The 17,922-nt window shown below is 34.6% G+C and overlaps 1 protein-coding gene across 2 annotated transcripts in view; it reads left to right on the top strand.

The window, feature by feature from the left end:
* LOC145680944 (heat shock protein 110-like) overlaps window positions 1-7,642 on the top strand; it is a 241,511-nt gene extending 233,869 nt beyond the window's left edge. For both annotated transcript variants that reach the window (XM_081752153.1, XM_081752152.1), the window contains one exon: window positions 6,461-7,642. In XM_081752153.1, the coding sequence (XP_081608279.1) occupies window positions 6,461-6,812 (352 nt within the window). In that variant the 3' untranslated portion in view covers window positions 6,813-7,642. The remainder of the gene's footprint in view (window positions 1-6,460) is intronic.
* Window positions 7,643-17,922: the final 10,280 nt, after the last annotated feature.

Below are 17,922 nucleotides of genomic sequence, written 5' to 3'. Positions count from 1 at the left end.
TTCTACTATAATTACAAGGTCCAGTTGAACCTCGACTAGAATAATCCAAATTATTATCTGACGGCAATAAAGGATAGCTATAATTTATTCTACCTCGCAAAGTGGGGTAAGTTCCATATTATTTCTTCCGAGACTGGAACTCAAATCAATACCTGGATATCCAGTAGCATCTACTGTTATAAATTCATTTTCAGGAATATCTATACTAACAAAGTCACTATGTTGTACATAAAGAAAGAACAAACACAAAAGGCTATACAAATTAATTAGCAATACTTAAATCTAAACATATACTAACAATACATCAAACTACTAAATTCAATGCAAACCGATCCTACGCCGCAAATTCTCCGCCAAATTCCAGATGAGAAAGTCGAATATTTGCAGGAAACACAAATAATTTAACATAAACAATCAAATCTCAAAGAAAACAGTATGAATTTTATCCAATTTCAATATTTTTTGGAATGGTAATGTGGGATGAAACCAACTTTTTCCATCTATCAATCACGTTTTATATCAAGAAACAGACTAAATTTGACTAATTAAACAAGATCAAATATAAATTCTTACCAAGCATAAAGACTAACATATAAACCTTTTCTTTTGGTGTGGTTTTTTCTTTGTTTTCATTTATTGTTTTGAAAACTCCAATGTTCATGTGTTTCTTGTAGGGACCACTTCCCCATACCCCCACCGAAACCAAGACAAGAGTTAAATAAAAATTAATAATAATAATAATGATAATAATAAATCAAACTGTCAGTTTGGGTTCGGTAAGTCCCGGTCTGAAGCAGTCTCTGCGGGACACATTCACCACGGTGCAAATGAACTTAAGAATTCGGTTGAAAGATCCAACATACATACAAAATAAATATAGACAATTCAAAAATATTGAATTAAACACCAAATGTTTCAATATTTCAGTAACAATATTTATTCAACAAGTAAACAGGTGTGATTATGCGCTGAAACGTTTGAACAACGTATATCCACAGCAAATACAACCAGAAGTAAATATATATATATATATATATACATATATATAATTACCGGTATTTGGATAAGGTTTACGACTAGCCAGATTATATATATATCTTCTCAATATTATTCAAATGACAATAATTAATTTCCAAAACAAATTTAAGCAAATCCAATTAATTCAGCAAAACTTTTTCGTCGTTCAAAATTTATTCAAATAAAAAAATCATTAATCACATGCAACTCATAGCACGCATACTACTTATATTATTTTCTGCAAACTTCTTGTTAGAATTTCAGTGATAAATCCTCAAACCCACATAACATTCCAATCCTAATTCAAATATTTAAGAATCAGTATTTTAAAAAATAATCCCAATTAAAAATCTTCGGTTTCAAAATACGTTATAACAATATTTTAACACAACGAGAAAAATACTTTCGCGCGCAACGTACGAATTATTTCTCATCAGATTTACAATATTAATAAACTTTCAATTTAAATAACCCTATTATTCGTTTGAATAGCTCTGTTACTGGAAGACAAATATCGGTAAGTCTAAGGCAAGTCAGTATGTTCTTTTTATTTTGTTTTTAAAAAAATTAATTTATTCGAATATCATATTCAGCCAAACTTAACACTAAAAAGGAAAAAACTAAATGTATACTGGCTCAATCGATACCAAATCTATTCTTTCAAGCTCTCGAAAGAAAATGGAAATTCAAATTTATCTCACCTCATAAAACTAAGAAGCCTAGTTAGAAAGCAGTAAATTAAACTCTGATTGAAATTGGAAATCTCCAAACAAACTATTGCAAAAAAATCCTACGTCTCAACCGCACAAGCATAAATTATACACAAAACGCACATACTACTTGGAAATACAAAAATTGATATAACTCACCATCGCTGACGAAATCTTTTGCGTTTATTTTACCTTTCCATTTCCATTTAGATCATCTGGTATTGAGCTGGACGGCTAATTGTCTGATCCAATTGGGTCAAATTAACTGTTGCAAAACCAGTAGCAATCAAACATTCCCAAACTATATTTTCCACAAATACATGCCAAAGGCAGAGTCGGATACAATATCCAATCAAACGCCAAGTGAACATGGAATACCAATAAATTTTTTGTATAACCGGGGTCACTAAAGCCCCCACTGACTTCACTCTCTCCTAGCCAAATTTGATACATGCAGGGATTCATGCCTCCAAACTGAGTTTAACAAAACTGATAGCTTTCAGCATCTAGTATAATCACCAATTAGATATATCGCTCACTGTTCATTCTTAAGGCACTTTGCCGGGAACTCCGACATCCCTCCCCAAAAACGCTGAATTGGCTCCTTCCAATCAATATGAACAAACACTTCAGAAACTTCATACAACACTATCTTGCGAAAGTAAGCAAGAAACACTTCTAGGGATAATATTCACCACTTAATAGATTGCTTGTTGCACTGATTTCGAAACGCAATTTGCCCACTCTGAATGAAACTCTACCGAACCGTTAGATTGGTCGTCAAGGAGCTGTTGACTTAGCATGTATCAGCTGGCCTCCACGGTCATCGGATTTGGCACGCTGTGACTTCTTCCTGTGGCATTTCGTTAAAGACAACGTTTATGTATTACCACTTCCACAGAACGTGTAATATTTGAAGAACCGGATCCATACTACCATAACATCAGAGACGCAGGACATGCTTGCCCGAGTATGGGAGGAATTTGAGTATCGATGTGATATTGTTCGTGTCGCTGATAGAGGACATATTGAACATCTGTAATTTGCACTTGAGAGGTTCGTGAATATATGTTATAAAATTTCATATTCGCATGTCTTAAAGTTTAATAACTATATGCATTCGAAATACGTATATTCTTTTTGAAACAGGGTGTACAGCCTTTACTGTTTGAATCCTCGGATACTTCTGACTACAGCCTTCTTTCTTCGTCCCTGTTATGGTAGCTCTTGTTTTGAATATCCCACTAAGGTTTTCGTTCCTGCACTAAACAAATCAATCACTATCATCAACCATCTTGGAAAAAGAACTGAAATGTGAATGTCTCTGCTCTTGTATTGCGCTGCGGATCACCCTATAGTCTGATATACACTAACGACAATTTGTTTTTCTGATCGGTTGCCGGAAGAACTGTGGTATACATCAGACTATGTCGGCACCACTATGGGCACCAATACTTCTCTCAATGCATTTTTTTCACCGATATCATCAATGTATGTCAGAGTAAAAAATCGGTCAAAATCGGATGCACTGTGACCATAGGCTAAAAGTTCTACACTTGATGAAGCTGTTGAAACTTTCTATAAAATAATGAACGATATTTTTGACAAGTGTGTACCGCGTAAGAAAATTAATCAGAAATATCCTTTTGATTCACGCCTAACCTAATCAAATTGATAAAGAGTAATAATCATTATCTTAAAAAATTGAGACAGGCAATCGAGGACAGCACCTATCATTTAAGTAAGTTTTAAAAAATACGGGCTATATCCGAACGGGAAATTTCAAGCGCCTATGAAAAATAAGCAAACGATAGAGAAAAAACGTAATTCAGACAGCAGTACTCTAATTATAACGAACGTAAACTGGATAGTGAAATAAACGTTGTTCATGCATTTATGCAGCATTTTCAAATCTCACATAACAGATATGAATGAGCCTTCATCACATCATTAACTCTGATCTGCTTAATCAGTTCGATAAAACTCATGTTGAAGTTTAAGAAGTATTAGGTGCTATCAAGCGGCTTAGGCATCGAACTATCCCAGGACCTACACCATGTGTTACCAGGGGTTGCCCGCAATTATTTACATATCCATTACAGGCGATATTCAGTAAATCATTGGCAACTTTCCAAAAGATGAAAAGTTTATATATTTGTCGAATTCTCAAAGCCAGCAGGAATAATACCGATGTAAAAAAAAAATATAGGCCGATAACTATATCATCTGCACCTGCTAAAATATTTAAAATCATTATTCAAACAAAAATATATTCTCATGTTTATCCGGTTATTTCACAAAGTCATCATGGTTTTCTACCTAGGAAATCAACAGTAACAAATATTGCTGAGTTTACGTACAGTTCACTCACTTACTAGTAACATAAATTGAGAATAAAATTCAAGTTGACACAATTTAGTAAGACTTTCGTAAGGTGTTCGATGTCATTAATCATGATATTCTTCTTAAAATACTAGTAACATTTAAGATTTCACATTATCTACGTAGATTTCTATCGTCATATCTCCGTGAACGCAGACAAAAATGTTCTAGCTTCTGAATATGAGGTTCATTCAGGTGTTCCGCAAGGTTCGAATTTAGGACCTTTGCTGTTCCTGTTATGAATTAATAGTTTACTTGATGCAATAAAGTAAAAAATAAAAAATAAAAAAATATAAAAAAGACTGTTGTATGCAAACGACTTAAAATTTTACCGTGTCATACATTCGTAAAAAGACTGGATTAATCTGCAAAATGACATCCACTTTATAAATAGTGTACAATTAATAAGTTACCATTAAATGTGGAGAAGTACAATATCATGTCTTATACAAAACAAGAAATTACTCGGAATTGAAATATCATACTAAAGACACATCTACACAAAGTTGACCATATCTGACCTTGTAGTGTCAGTAAGATTTTTCGTTCGATATTCATCTGAATAAGATGACAAGTGAGGCTTACAGAAATCTCGGATATATAACGAGACTTGAAAGTGAATTCAAGAACACTGATATTGTTCAAATTCTATATGCTGTATATATACGCTCCGAAATGGAATACGCCTCTATAATATGGAATCCACAAAAATATATACATCAATTGCAGTCAACTGAGTAAAAATTTGTTTGTTATTTAATATACAAAGATACAGGGATGTATCTTCGATATTGAAAATATATTGCACTTTTACAGAATTACTCCTTACATTCTCTTGAAAGAAAAGAGTTTGTTTTTTTCTATTTTTCCTTTTTTCTTTTTTTTTAAAAAAAACTAAACATGTAAAATATTCTCCAATATTATTCGAAATCTTTTTTCATGTCGCGGCAGCTAATATTTCACGAATCATCACAGTGTATGCATGTATTAAATATATCGCTTATTAGAGGAATGTGCACCATGTGTGTTTTGTCCAATTAAGCAGTTCTACAATAGATGCGTTTGATGTCCGTGTGAAACAATATTTTGAGCATATAACTTAGTATGTAGCACAAATATTCGTGAATCGTAATAATGCTTGCATACTGCTGAACACTGTCAATAAGTCTGTTGTGTTCAATACATAAGAAATACATAAACTGTCAGCATTTTCAAGTCAAAAGTTAGAAACTGTATTTAGTTGAGAGTACGAATATGGAAATTAAATGTTTCGGTTCAGAAATAAAAACATTTCATTGCTTTACAAAATATATATCATGAATCTTTCTTGTTCTTCGTCAGTAGTTGATGGCGATGACATCAATGACGTTATTCCAACCTTTATCCAGGGTGCCCATGTTTTAATTTAATTTTTAGTGCATCGTTCAAATGAAGAAAGCTTCGTTCGCCTATCTTTCTACTAATGATGAAAATTTTTTGATCAATTTTCTTTATCGATGTTATGCTTTGAATTTTTCAAGTGTTTTGGAAGACCCGATTTGACAATCTGAATATGGTCCTTTATCCTGTAAATGTGTTCCTTTTATCTTGCCTATATGTGCCTTGGCATGTGCATGAAATCTCAGTGTTCTTTTGTTGTTTCATTTGTTTTCAAACAAATTACGAGAAATTTTAAGGGAGCATAATTTTAACACAGCATTAGTGTCTCCTAAAGAACATCGAGAAAAACTTAATAGATATTAAAGTTTGTTCACCAATCCGTTTGAGTCCGCAGTTGTCTACAAAATTTCATGCATATGCAAAGATACTTGTATGAGAATGACAAAGGGAAACACACTAACTAGGATGAAGGAATGTGTTCAGGATGTCAAATACAACAATGTCCCAACATCGAGCCTTCCAAAACACTCGAAAGATGCAAACAATAGCATCGATAAAGTAAAATTGGTCAAAACATCTTCATCATTAATAGGACAGACATACGATGCTTTTATATATAATATATATGAACGAGGGCACCGAAATTAAATTTAGGGATGGGCACTCTGCACAGAAGTGGAAATAACACCATTGATATCTTGACCATCCCCGCCAACCACTGAGGAAGAAGAAAGACGAGTATCTTATGGAGTAACAAGAGGTTTTCATATTTTAATGTAAATATTTAATTTCCATACCTCTATCCCAATTTATATACAGTTTCTTCCTTGGTTTTGAAAATACTGACAATTGTCAGCAAAAATTGGACGCACAATATTATTTTTGAGCGAACTATAAGAATTTAGAGAAGTAAAAGTGAGTATATTTAAGTTTATTTTTAAATACTGAATGTATTACTATTTTCTTTACAGATGCCGGCTGTCTGTGTACAAAGGCTTTTTCTCTGGATATGTAGACAAAGGTTTTAAAAATCTATACCTAACACCTAAAGGGAAAAAGCTTCGATTGTTGCTGACGTCGACTACAGGAGCGACAAATGTTGCTGTAAGTGCTATTATAGAGAAATACAGCTATCATCGACTAGACTATTTCAATGTTCACATTATTTGCTATTGTGAGCCCAACTATGAACGGAAGGACATATGTGTTACAATGTTGTCATATGAAGAAGCTGAACAATTTGTAAATGTTTTGAATTCGTACGAACAATATGGTATAGAGCGACTAATAACTTTTTACAATAGTCATGTTACGCAAGGATGAATAACATTAATGTTAATTCGGTAAGTTAAAAGAAAAACATTACGATAGTTAAAATAATAATATACATAGTGAAAAATAAACATCCAAAAATGCTATTGTGCATTATGTACTGTAATGCACCTGTAATGTGCTCAAAAAACACGGTTTATAAGCGAGAATTAGTGGAAATATGTATAGAATTAGTGAGAAAGCGATAACATCAGAATAGGCGAATTTATTTAAAAATCTTATAATCTCATGGTCCTTTTATACATAGGCGAGTAAGTCATAATTATGGATTTAATACGTGGGGTTGCCCGCCGTAATTATAGATTTAACACGTAAGGTTCCCTTCTTGCTCAAAGAGGACTAATGATAATTGAATGTCATTTGTGCAACTCATACATGATTCGAAATTGTGGTTTTTCGAAAATTTCGGTAACAAAATGTTTCCGTACTTTCAGCTTATATACGATATATGTTCTTACTCGTTTTGTACGTTTTCCTTTATGTAATGATGTTGCATATAGTTTCTGCACCTTACGTATCAAATAAAGTAAATACTGTTGTGTTACTTATGTAAAAAGGCATGTTCACATTGTGATAGACAATAAATATTTGTGATCTAGTAAATTATACATTCAGCAGTCTGAAGTAATAGTGTTTTGTTAGAACTGTAATAATCACAGCATAAATGTATTGTTTCCTGCTTTAATATTTACTGGACTTCTTTTGTAATAGGTTTATGTGTCAGTTAAGGTTCTTTGTAATCTTTACCTCGACGTGTAAAGCCCGAAGAGAAATCGGAATAAACAATAATAAGTAAACCAACGTATAGGAATATTGTTATTTCTAAACTTTCTATACCGTATTTTGAGAGGAATGATAGTGTTTTATAGTGTTTTAGTTTTCAGTGTAGTAGTGATTATTATTTGTATAAAGTTTGTAATCAGCAGTGGCGGTAAAAATGCACCAGAGACCCGCGTCGTAGGGGGTGGGAGGCGAACTATAGAAGCCTTTCAAGTTGCGAAAATCTACTCGCATGTAGCTTGTTTTAGTCTTGCAGAGGGGCCCGTTTCGTCACCACTGCGAACTGTAAAGTAAGATTTGAGAACTGTACTGTATGTACTACATTCGTAAGTATTTAATCAGGTTCTTATACAAGACTTGGGTGACCAACACCTGTGAATGTGGTGCTCTGAAATCAAACTCGATATGTAAAGTTAAGTCATTTGAAAACGTTCCCAGCTTTAAGTAAACTTCGCGAGAGTGTGGCATGTTTTCCCAATCCTATTTCCTAACGACAGGTGAGTCAAATTAAAGTGAACCTAAACCAAATGAACATATGAAATAGAAGATGATGTTGTAGAAGTAGAACAAGGACAAAAGGCATACTTACACGTGTTCCTCGATCTCTACAGGTACTGTTGTAAACGTTGGTCACCATGTTCCAGACACAGGCTGAACTAATATATGACCTCCAGTGGATTTGCTGTAACTCGTCCCATGGATGCTGTCGATGACTCTGCAATATTCTGTTATAGTGCGTAAATGGTTCCTGGATTATTGTGGTACACCTTGGCCTTCTATTTGCCCTACAAATAAAACTCTCGGTGGTAGATCATGCCTTGAAGGCTATAACTCTTTCGAGCAGTTCTTCTAGGTATGAAAACAAAATGCAATACTTTCAAGGATCCGTGTGCTGTCCGCACTTAACGTGTTCCTCTGGCAACAGTTGATCTACAAAGGGCACATTGATGTCAGCAGTGTACCATGCTGACTTCACTGTGTCTCCGAAGAAAATGGGTTCAGTTATTCTCTTCCCTGATACAACGCACCTCACTCCTGTTTTCACATCATGTAACGGTATCTCAAGTATTTCTTGTGGGTTTCTGATTTTTTGCGCGACCAACAGCGCGTATTTTGCGAGTTAACATAGCCACTGAAGTGGAACTACACCTCGTCCGTCAACAAGTAAAGGTTCAGATCGAGTAAAACATTTCGACTTACTGCACTAACCATGTGCAGTACTGTAAACGTCTGGCCTTGTCTACGGGCCCCAACTTGTTCCAGTAAAGCCATGATCTTCTATGGCTTCGGGTTAAGGTCAGTCAGGATTGTTCGCGATACTCCTATCTGCTGTGACAGACACCTCACTCTTAATGAGGCTCTGTATCATCCACTGGCGAAAAGTTTTCTTCTGTGCTCGGTATTCCACTACGGTTATCTGTACTCTTTATTAATCATGGATTCTGTTCGCTCAATCGTCTTTATGAGCTCGTATATGGATCACATAGTGGGTGGATCACTGTTGAACTTTGGGCGGATTTTTTTGGTACCCCTTTCAGTAATGTGACCTGTGACTAATATTTCTTTGCGATAAATATTCTGTCCTCTTTCATCAGTAGGCAAGGTCGCTCATCGGGGGGAAGGGGGGGCAAGGAGGCGCTTGCCCCCCATAGAGGAAATTGTACTTGGGAATATCGAAAACACAATATATTTTTTTTACATTAGTTACAGCAAAATTTGAAACTATATTAGAAACGTCGCTTATACTTGCTCCCCCTTGGAAACCACAACATGGGCGCCCTTGTCAGTAGGATTTCCATGTCTACACTGGTGGTTGGCTTTACCTTGGTGTCCCTTCACAGCTGGGGGTCTTTATTCCATATCCCGCACCTTTTTCTCTCTCCTTTCAAGGTCAATATACTTTATTTACAGTTCGCTCAGTGGAATATGAAATATTATTGCATGTTGCTAACTCGAATAAGCTATTGCTTTTTCGTTTCTCATCTCCTATGTTCAGTTCGGTTTATCTTGGCCCATCCTATATTCAGCATAGCTGTTTAAGTGAGTACTACAAATTTCTCATTCCTGTGTTTCAACTCTTTACAGGTATCGTTTCCTTTCTGCTTATTGGACTGAATTGATAGAAGTTCAATCTTTATTCTCAATACACAGTCGTCTTTTCTGCTTGTATATTTTAAGAACAACTTCAGGGTGAAAACTTGAATTAGGAAATCAGAACATATTTCATTAACTTTTTGTTTGCACTTTTTCTTTCAAAATCGTTCGTGAAAGTTTTATAAAATATTGTGGCAGAGCCCATATTTTATGGTCATTTTTTATGTATATTTTATAAAGTTCATTTTTATTAAAGATTTTTATTTTTGGTTAAGGTTTGTTGAAGAATAAAAGAATACGGAAATAATTAGTATCAGCACAAGAAATTACATAAATGTAACAGTCAGTAATTTCATAGTCTTATGTAACCAGTTATTCAGAACATCATTTTAGCAAATTGTTTCTTGTCTGAGAATTCAGAATAGAATCTCACAAATGTTTAATTGAGAACAATTAATAAAATTTATTGTCAGTGCATTTGTAAAATAATTGTCAACAACATACACTTCCACGGGTATGTTAGAATTGCCAAGAATCGTGAGACGAAGCATTCCAAGGATTGCCAGTTGTTGATGACAATGAGGAAACAACCTCGTTTCCTGGAGAAAAGAGCACACACGCCTCTGACGTCGTGCAGCAGCGGCGAATTCCGACGAAAGGAAAATTGAACATAAACTGAGGGACGAGAGGTCTCGAGAGGAGTCGATGAGTCGTGATCAGATCAGTCGAGCAGTCGATGAGTGGTGATCAGATGAGTCGAGGTGATCAGATCAGAGTAGAGAAGAACAGATGTGACTAGCCTTAAGTCACAGGAATACTTTATTAAACTGACGAACATTATAAGTTCAATACGTCGCATATATTACACGTAAAGTTCACCTACAGTATAACCACAGATGTATACGGCTTAGATTCTTCCCGGTCGAGATTCGAACCGCCAACCTACAGCGTGGAGATACCAACAACAGCGATATCTCAGCCTGCAGCCAGTCTAGGAGAGAGACCATTGAGGTCCATCACAGGAGGACAAGCAGACCAGGATCCCAGAGGTATGTGTTGCTTTGAATTCATTAATCAACAGCTCAATGCTTGGTTTGCGATGCGTGATCTGGCAACGTCTAAGTACCCGTATTTGAATACAAGACATTTTACACATGCACACTTTTGATATGAAAATACAAACATCATTCATTATCGTATTTCTGAGTTGTGATTTCATTACTAGAATCCCCGTAAGGTTATGTATCGTAAGTTTACCTCTCGCATATTAGTAGCAAACATTCCCACTCATTTCAGATGGTGAGTGGAAGGTGACTTCTTCAGTGTACCATAACATCCCCGAATTTTAGACACGAACTGAGGAGGTTGTCATGTTGGAGTGCTGGAGTTTGATTCCAGTTTGCGGTCCTAGTTTAATTCAGTTAGTATAGTTAAAGCTTTGTCATGTATAATTCCCACCCGCCCACCCTCACTATAAATGCTCTGGGTTGGATTCTAGGTTCTATTAGCCCACCAATGTCATGGTTGAGAAATGCTGGTGGCTTACGCCTATGTAGAAATCATAGCAAAATGTTGAGGATATAGAATAATAACATCATTTAGGTTCGATGCTCGAACAGTGCATATATTGATAAATTAACGCATATATTTGATAGCAATTAATTTTGAAGTAGTTTTATGATTATTATTTATAGTTCCCATCCCACCCACCCTTGCTGTTGTAATTAGGTCATAAGTACATATACAAGTGGCTTAAATAATAGTTTCATGAATATACATAATAAGAACGCAAGGAAGTTTGTTTCAAGCACATACAGCTGTTGGGAGCAAGTTGTGTTTCATTATCACTAGCAACTCCGAGCGCTGCCGAACGTAACCGAATGTTTACGAAATCAGGGAGAATGCGGCTCGCTGTTTTCATCCTCAGCGACAGAGCAAGGTCAAGCGTATAACAGTGGAGAATACTAACAAATTAAATTATTATTATTTGTAACCATAATTTACGAGAATTAGACCATAGTTTTACGTTAATTTTAGTAAGTTAGGCCTTGTTGGCAATAATAATAATATTAATATTAATAATAATAAGAGTAATATAGAATAAATAAATAATGTGATTTTAAGAACGCGCGATGATTTAATTTACACTATTTAGACTTTAAATATGTAATACATGATTAAGACGTTAGCCTAAGTGATTTTGCTGCTGGTTGGTCACCAACACGAATGACTGAGCTAGTATACTGGTTTTGACTAAGTTAAAAACGGATTAGACATTAAGTTTATTGAATATATTGATTGAATAAAGAATATGATTCTAATTTTGACATGTAGCGATTGATAGTTGAACTGGGAACAGTCAGCGTATCAATAATGATTTTGACGTAAAGTAGAATTATCAATTGAAAAAAAACATGAGTGTGGAAAAGAATCGATTTTTTAAAAATTTTACCGAGACACAACTCAGACTTTTTATTGTTTTATATATATATTATATTATTTTAGATAAAAGTTGTAGATAGTTAATCAAGATAACTGGGAACAAATCACGTTTAGGATGTACGGCTAGTCGAGCAGCCGTTGAACAACCAATGCTCTTTCGAAGCCTGAGGAAATACGGGTTTCCATCGATTCCATCACCCCCTGAATCTTAAACGGGTTTTGGTTTCAGTTATCAAGTGATAGGTGTAAATAAATATTTGACATTGATAGTAAGGTAGGATAATTGAAAAAATAACTAAATACAAATACACATAGTAGTATCATTTAAAACATTGATATATAATATAGGTTTTGTACTCACCCTGTATGTCCCATTGTAGGTGATTGTTTTTTTTATATACGCATTGTTCAAAGTATAAATATCACTGACCACATTCTTTTTTTTTATATACGCATTGTTCAAAGTATAAATATCACTGACCACACATCACTACACACTATGCCAGATTTTAGCAAAGCTTATTTAAGCACTAGCGGTGATAATGAAATTGAAGTAACACAAATTGAATACACCAAAAACAACGTGTTGAATCCAGACCTCCAAGAGATTAAAACGGGACACGTCACTGATTTTCGGCCACGAAAATCGAACATTTTAGTGATTGAAACCGATAAACTCGATAAAAGTGGGAATACGGAAGTCGACGGCAAGGAAACGTTTTTTCCCTGCGACGTAGTGGTGATTTAAGGGGAAAAACTCACGAAAATACATCAAAATTTTTGTGTGTGGGATCACCGAGTTAACTTTTATGCAACCAACGCCCGAATGAGAACGGAAACGTGGACGTTTGAATCAACCTTGATTGAAAAACGCTGATTTCGCGCTTCTCATCAAAGTCAAGATCATTGTTGCAAACTGTCTCAAGGAGAACTTTCACTCTCTGAGAGTGAAAATCTGGTGAAAGTTTATTTTGATTCAAATAATTAGTAAAATTTTGTGATATCGATATGTGTAGTGCGCAGTGTCATGAATATATATAGTTCTTTAATTAGTGTGGAATCTTTGAAAAGCTGAAAACAGTGAATGAAAAGTGTTATAAATATGTAAATAAATCATGGATGTACAGACAACATGTGCCCGAATTGGCAAGTCTATATACAGCATCGCTGACAGAGACAGTGGAAAATTTTAACTTTGTCTTAGCAACAGACTAAAAGATAACTTAATTGCGTATCATGAAAAGAACTCTCGGTGCAATTAACACAGAGAATATACTTACTTGAGATAGTTCTCACCTCAGCCACTAGATGGTGTGAGGATTCATATTTAAAACTTTAGACACACATAATGTATTTTACATGATCAATGATTAAAAATGAATTGTATTGATAACAATTAGGATTTTTTGGAAAAGGTAATATTAATCACGAATATTTATTCATGCTATTATATATATATATATTTCATTTTGTTTAAACTATGTTTGTATAGTTTTATATATTTTATATTTTCATGTTTTTATATATACAGGGTGTTTTAGCTTGCAACGATCTCCTGTGAGATCTAATTTGTTTGCAGAGCTTACAAGGTTTCGATGGGGGGCATGTGACAGAGCCCATATTTTATGGTCATTTTTATGTATATTTTATAAAGTTCATTTTTATTAAAGATTTTTATTTTTGGTTAAGGTTTGTTGAAGAATAAAAGAATACGGAAATAATTAGTATCAGCACAAGAAACTACATAAATGTAACAGTCAGTAATTCCATAATTTTATGTAACCAGCTATTCAGAACATCATTTTAGCAAATTGTTTCTTGTCTGAGAATTCAGGAATAGAATCTCACAAATGTTTAATTGAGAACAATTAATAAAATTTTTTTGTCAGTGCATTTGTAAAATAATTGTCAACAACAGACACTTTCACGGGTATGTTAGAATTGCCAAGAATCGTGAGACGAAGCATTCCAAGGATTGCCAGTTGTTGATGACAATGAGGAAACAACCTCGTTTCCTGGAGAAAAGAGCACACACGCCTCTGACGTCGTGCAGCAGCGGCGAATTCCGACGAAAGGAAAATTGAACAAAAACTGAGGGACGAGAGGTCTCGAGAGGAGTCGATGAGTCGTGATCAGATCAGTCGAGCAGTCGATGAGTGGTGATCAGATGAGTCGAGGTGATCAGATCAGAGTAGAGAAGAACAGATGTGACTAGCCTTAAGTCACAGGAATACTTTATTAAACTGACGAACATTATAAGTCCAATACGTCGCATATATTACACGTAAAGTTCACCTACAATATAACCACAGATGTATACGGCTTAGATTCTTCCCGGTCGAGATTCGAACCGCCAACCTACAGCGTGGAGATATCAACAACTGCGATACCTCTCAGCCTGCAGCCAGCCTAGGAGAGAGACCATTGAGGACCACCACAGGAGGACAAGCAGACCAGAATCCCAGAGGTATGTGTTGCTTTGAATTCATTAATCAACAGCTCAATGCTTGGTTTGCGATGCGTGATCTGGCAACGTCTAAGTACCCGTATTTGAATACACGACATTTTACACATGCACACTTTTGATATGAAAATACAAACATCATTCATTATCGTATTTCTGAGTTGTGATTTCATTACTAGAATCCCCGTAAGGTTATGTGTCGTAAGTTTACCTCTCGCATATTAGTAGAAAACATTACCACTCATTTCAGATGGTGAGTGGAAGGTGACTTCTTCAGTTCACCTTAACATCCCCGAATTTTAGACACGAACTGAGGAGGTTGTCAATATGATGTTAAAAATCAGAAATCAAACTATAAATTCATTATTCTAAAGAATTCATACAAATTCTTTGTCCATATCTTTTCTGTGTTCCACACATGCTTTATGTGTGTGATATCTATATGCATTTCGATACATATGTATGATTCAGACCTACATTAAACTGTGTATCTTATTTCATGTTGTATTGTCTGGAAAAGGACATTAAACTAAAAACTGAAAATTAATGTTCCTTCATAATTGATTAGAAAATACATATTACTGAAACTAAAGTGAACAATCTCATAACTAACTATTATAAAAATTGTTATTTCTATTGTGAAAAATATTTATTTCATCTGTATTGAATTTAAAGTGAGTCAAGTACGAAAGACTTTCTAAACGGAAATAATGTTTCGTTTTTCATTATTGCGTGTAATGTTATTTTATAAATATAACGAGGGTTGTTTCATAAATAACGCACACGTTAGCAACATTATGCAGTGGATGATGTAATTATAGTAAACCTTGTGTCATTTGAACATAAGTTCTTGGAGCAACAGGACGTGAACTTGTCAGCACTATAGTTATATCTTGGCTTTGAAAGTGTTAGAAATGAAGGCTGCAGATGTTTTGGTAGTGTGACTGTTCGCAATCAGAGGCCGTACATTAAGATTAGAAGTTTATATGGCAAAAACTCGACAGAAATCCACAGAATGCATCTCTGATGAAACAGAGATTTCATGTTGTAGGTTAGGCATTTGCAATTCGAATTGTTGCTATTGATGAAGCGTGGCTTACAGAGACTTTGAGTTGAAGTTGAAATCACAATCCAACGAGTATAGAACTTCATCTTTCCTACGGCCTTCAAAATATGAACAAGCGTAATCGAACGTCAAATAAATTATGTTTTGCATATCGTAACTAAGAAGCCATCATTACAGATAGAGTTCTCTGTGAAAGAAGTATCTCAGTAGTGTATTATCATGACTTTTAGGAAAACCTGCACAGAATCCCTCAGTTGCTCGAGAACCAGGGACAGTACATTCAAGGCTTGTAATGAGGTACCATAAAAAGATATTAACCATTTAAGTTAAAGAAAAGTAGTGTTCATGATTCGTGGTTTTAAATAAAAAATATTTTAGTTTTTAAGGCTAGCCATAGGGCCAAAACAAACATACTGATTAAAGTGAAATACACTATTTCGTAATTATTATTATTAATTTGGATTTGTGTTTATTCAATATTTTACTACCCTCAGTTGGAGTGATTTTGACATACTTCATGCATACTTTTGTTCATAACTTTTTGTGCGATAAAGCTATTGCATGGTTTGTGATATATAAATACTAAGGGAAGGCTACTGTATCATTGGATATTCGAGTCTTAAAAGTAGAACTTCTCATTACCCAGGAAAAATGCAAGTACCCAAGTACCCACGGTTCTGCGGTGAGTATCTCCCTTTATCCACGCACATTAGTTTTTGACTGCGTGTTAAGCAAATCGTCAAAGAAATCTTTCCATCTTTTTAAAATGCTATCTGTATCAGTGAAAACTGTTCTAACAGCTTTCTTTAATATAAGCACGAGGTTGATAGTCTTCCATAAATTTGTTGATCCCTTTATACATGTCCCGAATGTTTTTATTTTTACTATTATCTACAAGTTCCTAAATTTTAGCTTTCAAAATATCGCGTTTATTTGTTCTAATAGTTTTGGAAGTTTCCGCCTGATGTCTACGAAATTTTGTGTAGTTATTTCATTCGGATTTTGTAGCCAACGTAATTTTGCCTCTTTTCTCTTCTCTGCTAGTTCGAACCATGGTTTGTTCCTACGTTTTTCCGAGTGTCCCAATTTTTCTTTTGAGAAAGGATGCTTCGTAACCAAGGAAAAGAATTCAATTGCTGTAATATTTTTCTCCATAATCTTAAGGTTACATCTGTTAACTAAAGAGTATGACATGCGTCGATTTCTGTAACGATTCCTGTAATGTTATTGAGATTATCATCATTTTGCTGAATGAGTATTGTTTCGTCATGCATAATTCATATTCTCTCTTCATAGTTTTGGGGATGTCATTATTTATGTTATTATATTATTATAAAACAATTTTAACGTGATATTTGTGGGTGCATAATTAGAAACATACCATTATGAATATGCATGTATTTAGATTTCAGTTGTGTTCACGGCAGTGATTTGTAATATTGATATGTACTCGTACTTCATCTACATCGCCTAATATATAATATACTTACAACAGTTGATCAGATTCATCTACCGTAATATGAGTTTCATCTCTCTTCCCTAGAATAAACCACAAATCTGCCCACCTCCCAATGTTGAAGACAACCAATGGTGTATTTAGGATGTTGTTTCAAGGGGCTATGCCCAACACAAGGAAGGAAGTGGGTAATTGCCCATCTGAGTTTGAGAATTAAATATATTTTAATTTATACATAAATTGAAGTTATAATGGCAAGAATTGCAGACCGATAAATTCTATATGATATTACACAAAAATTTAGGAGTGAATCTAACCCTTTATTCTATTCATACAAGAAAAAGGAAGTATCCTCTTGGCCTTCCTAATTTCCCGGGCTAATTATTCCACCATTTTGATTTTCTTTAATTCAAATATTTTCTTCTTTTAAAAATAACTAAACGATATAATTTTTCCTTTGTTATAACTGAAGTCCTGTCATGTTGATATCCGCGCAAGTTGGTGTGGAACACCAGTTTTGCTTATCAACTCCTCTGTTAGTTTTGGTGTTATTGATGACGGCAGACTTGAATCACAACTGACAACAGTCGATAAAATATGATTGGCGAAATGAAAGAAAGTAACGTCAAGAAAAAGAAAAAGAAAAGTAGAAAGGACGAAAGAAAGAACAAAAGGACGCAGTTCTTACATGGAATGAAATTTGACATATACAGTATTGTTTGTGAATAAAGAGCATAAGGAAATGGAAAGTCAATGACATTCTTAGAAATGGTAAGAAGGATTATTGTTGTACGTGGAA

This window comes from Thermobia domestica, chromosome 3 (genome assembly GCF_964235325.1).
Source record: "Thermobia domestica chromosome 3, izTheDome1.hap1.1, whole genome shotgun sequence".
Taxonomy (NCBI): domain Eukaryota; kingdom Metazoa; phylum Arthropoda; class Insecta; order Zygentoma; family Lepismatidae; genus Thermobia; species Thermobia domestica.
Note: the sequence above shows the minus strand (reverse complement) of the source record. Positions and strands in the feature narration are given on the sequence as shown.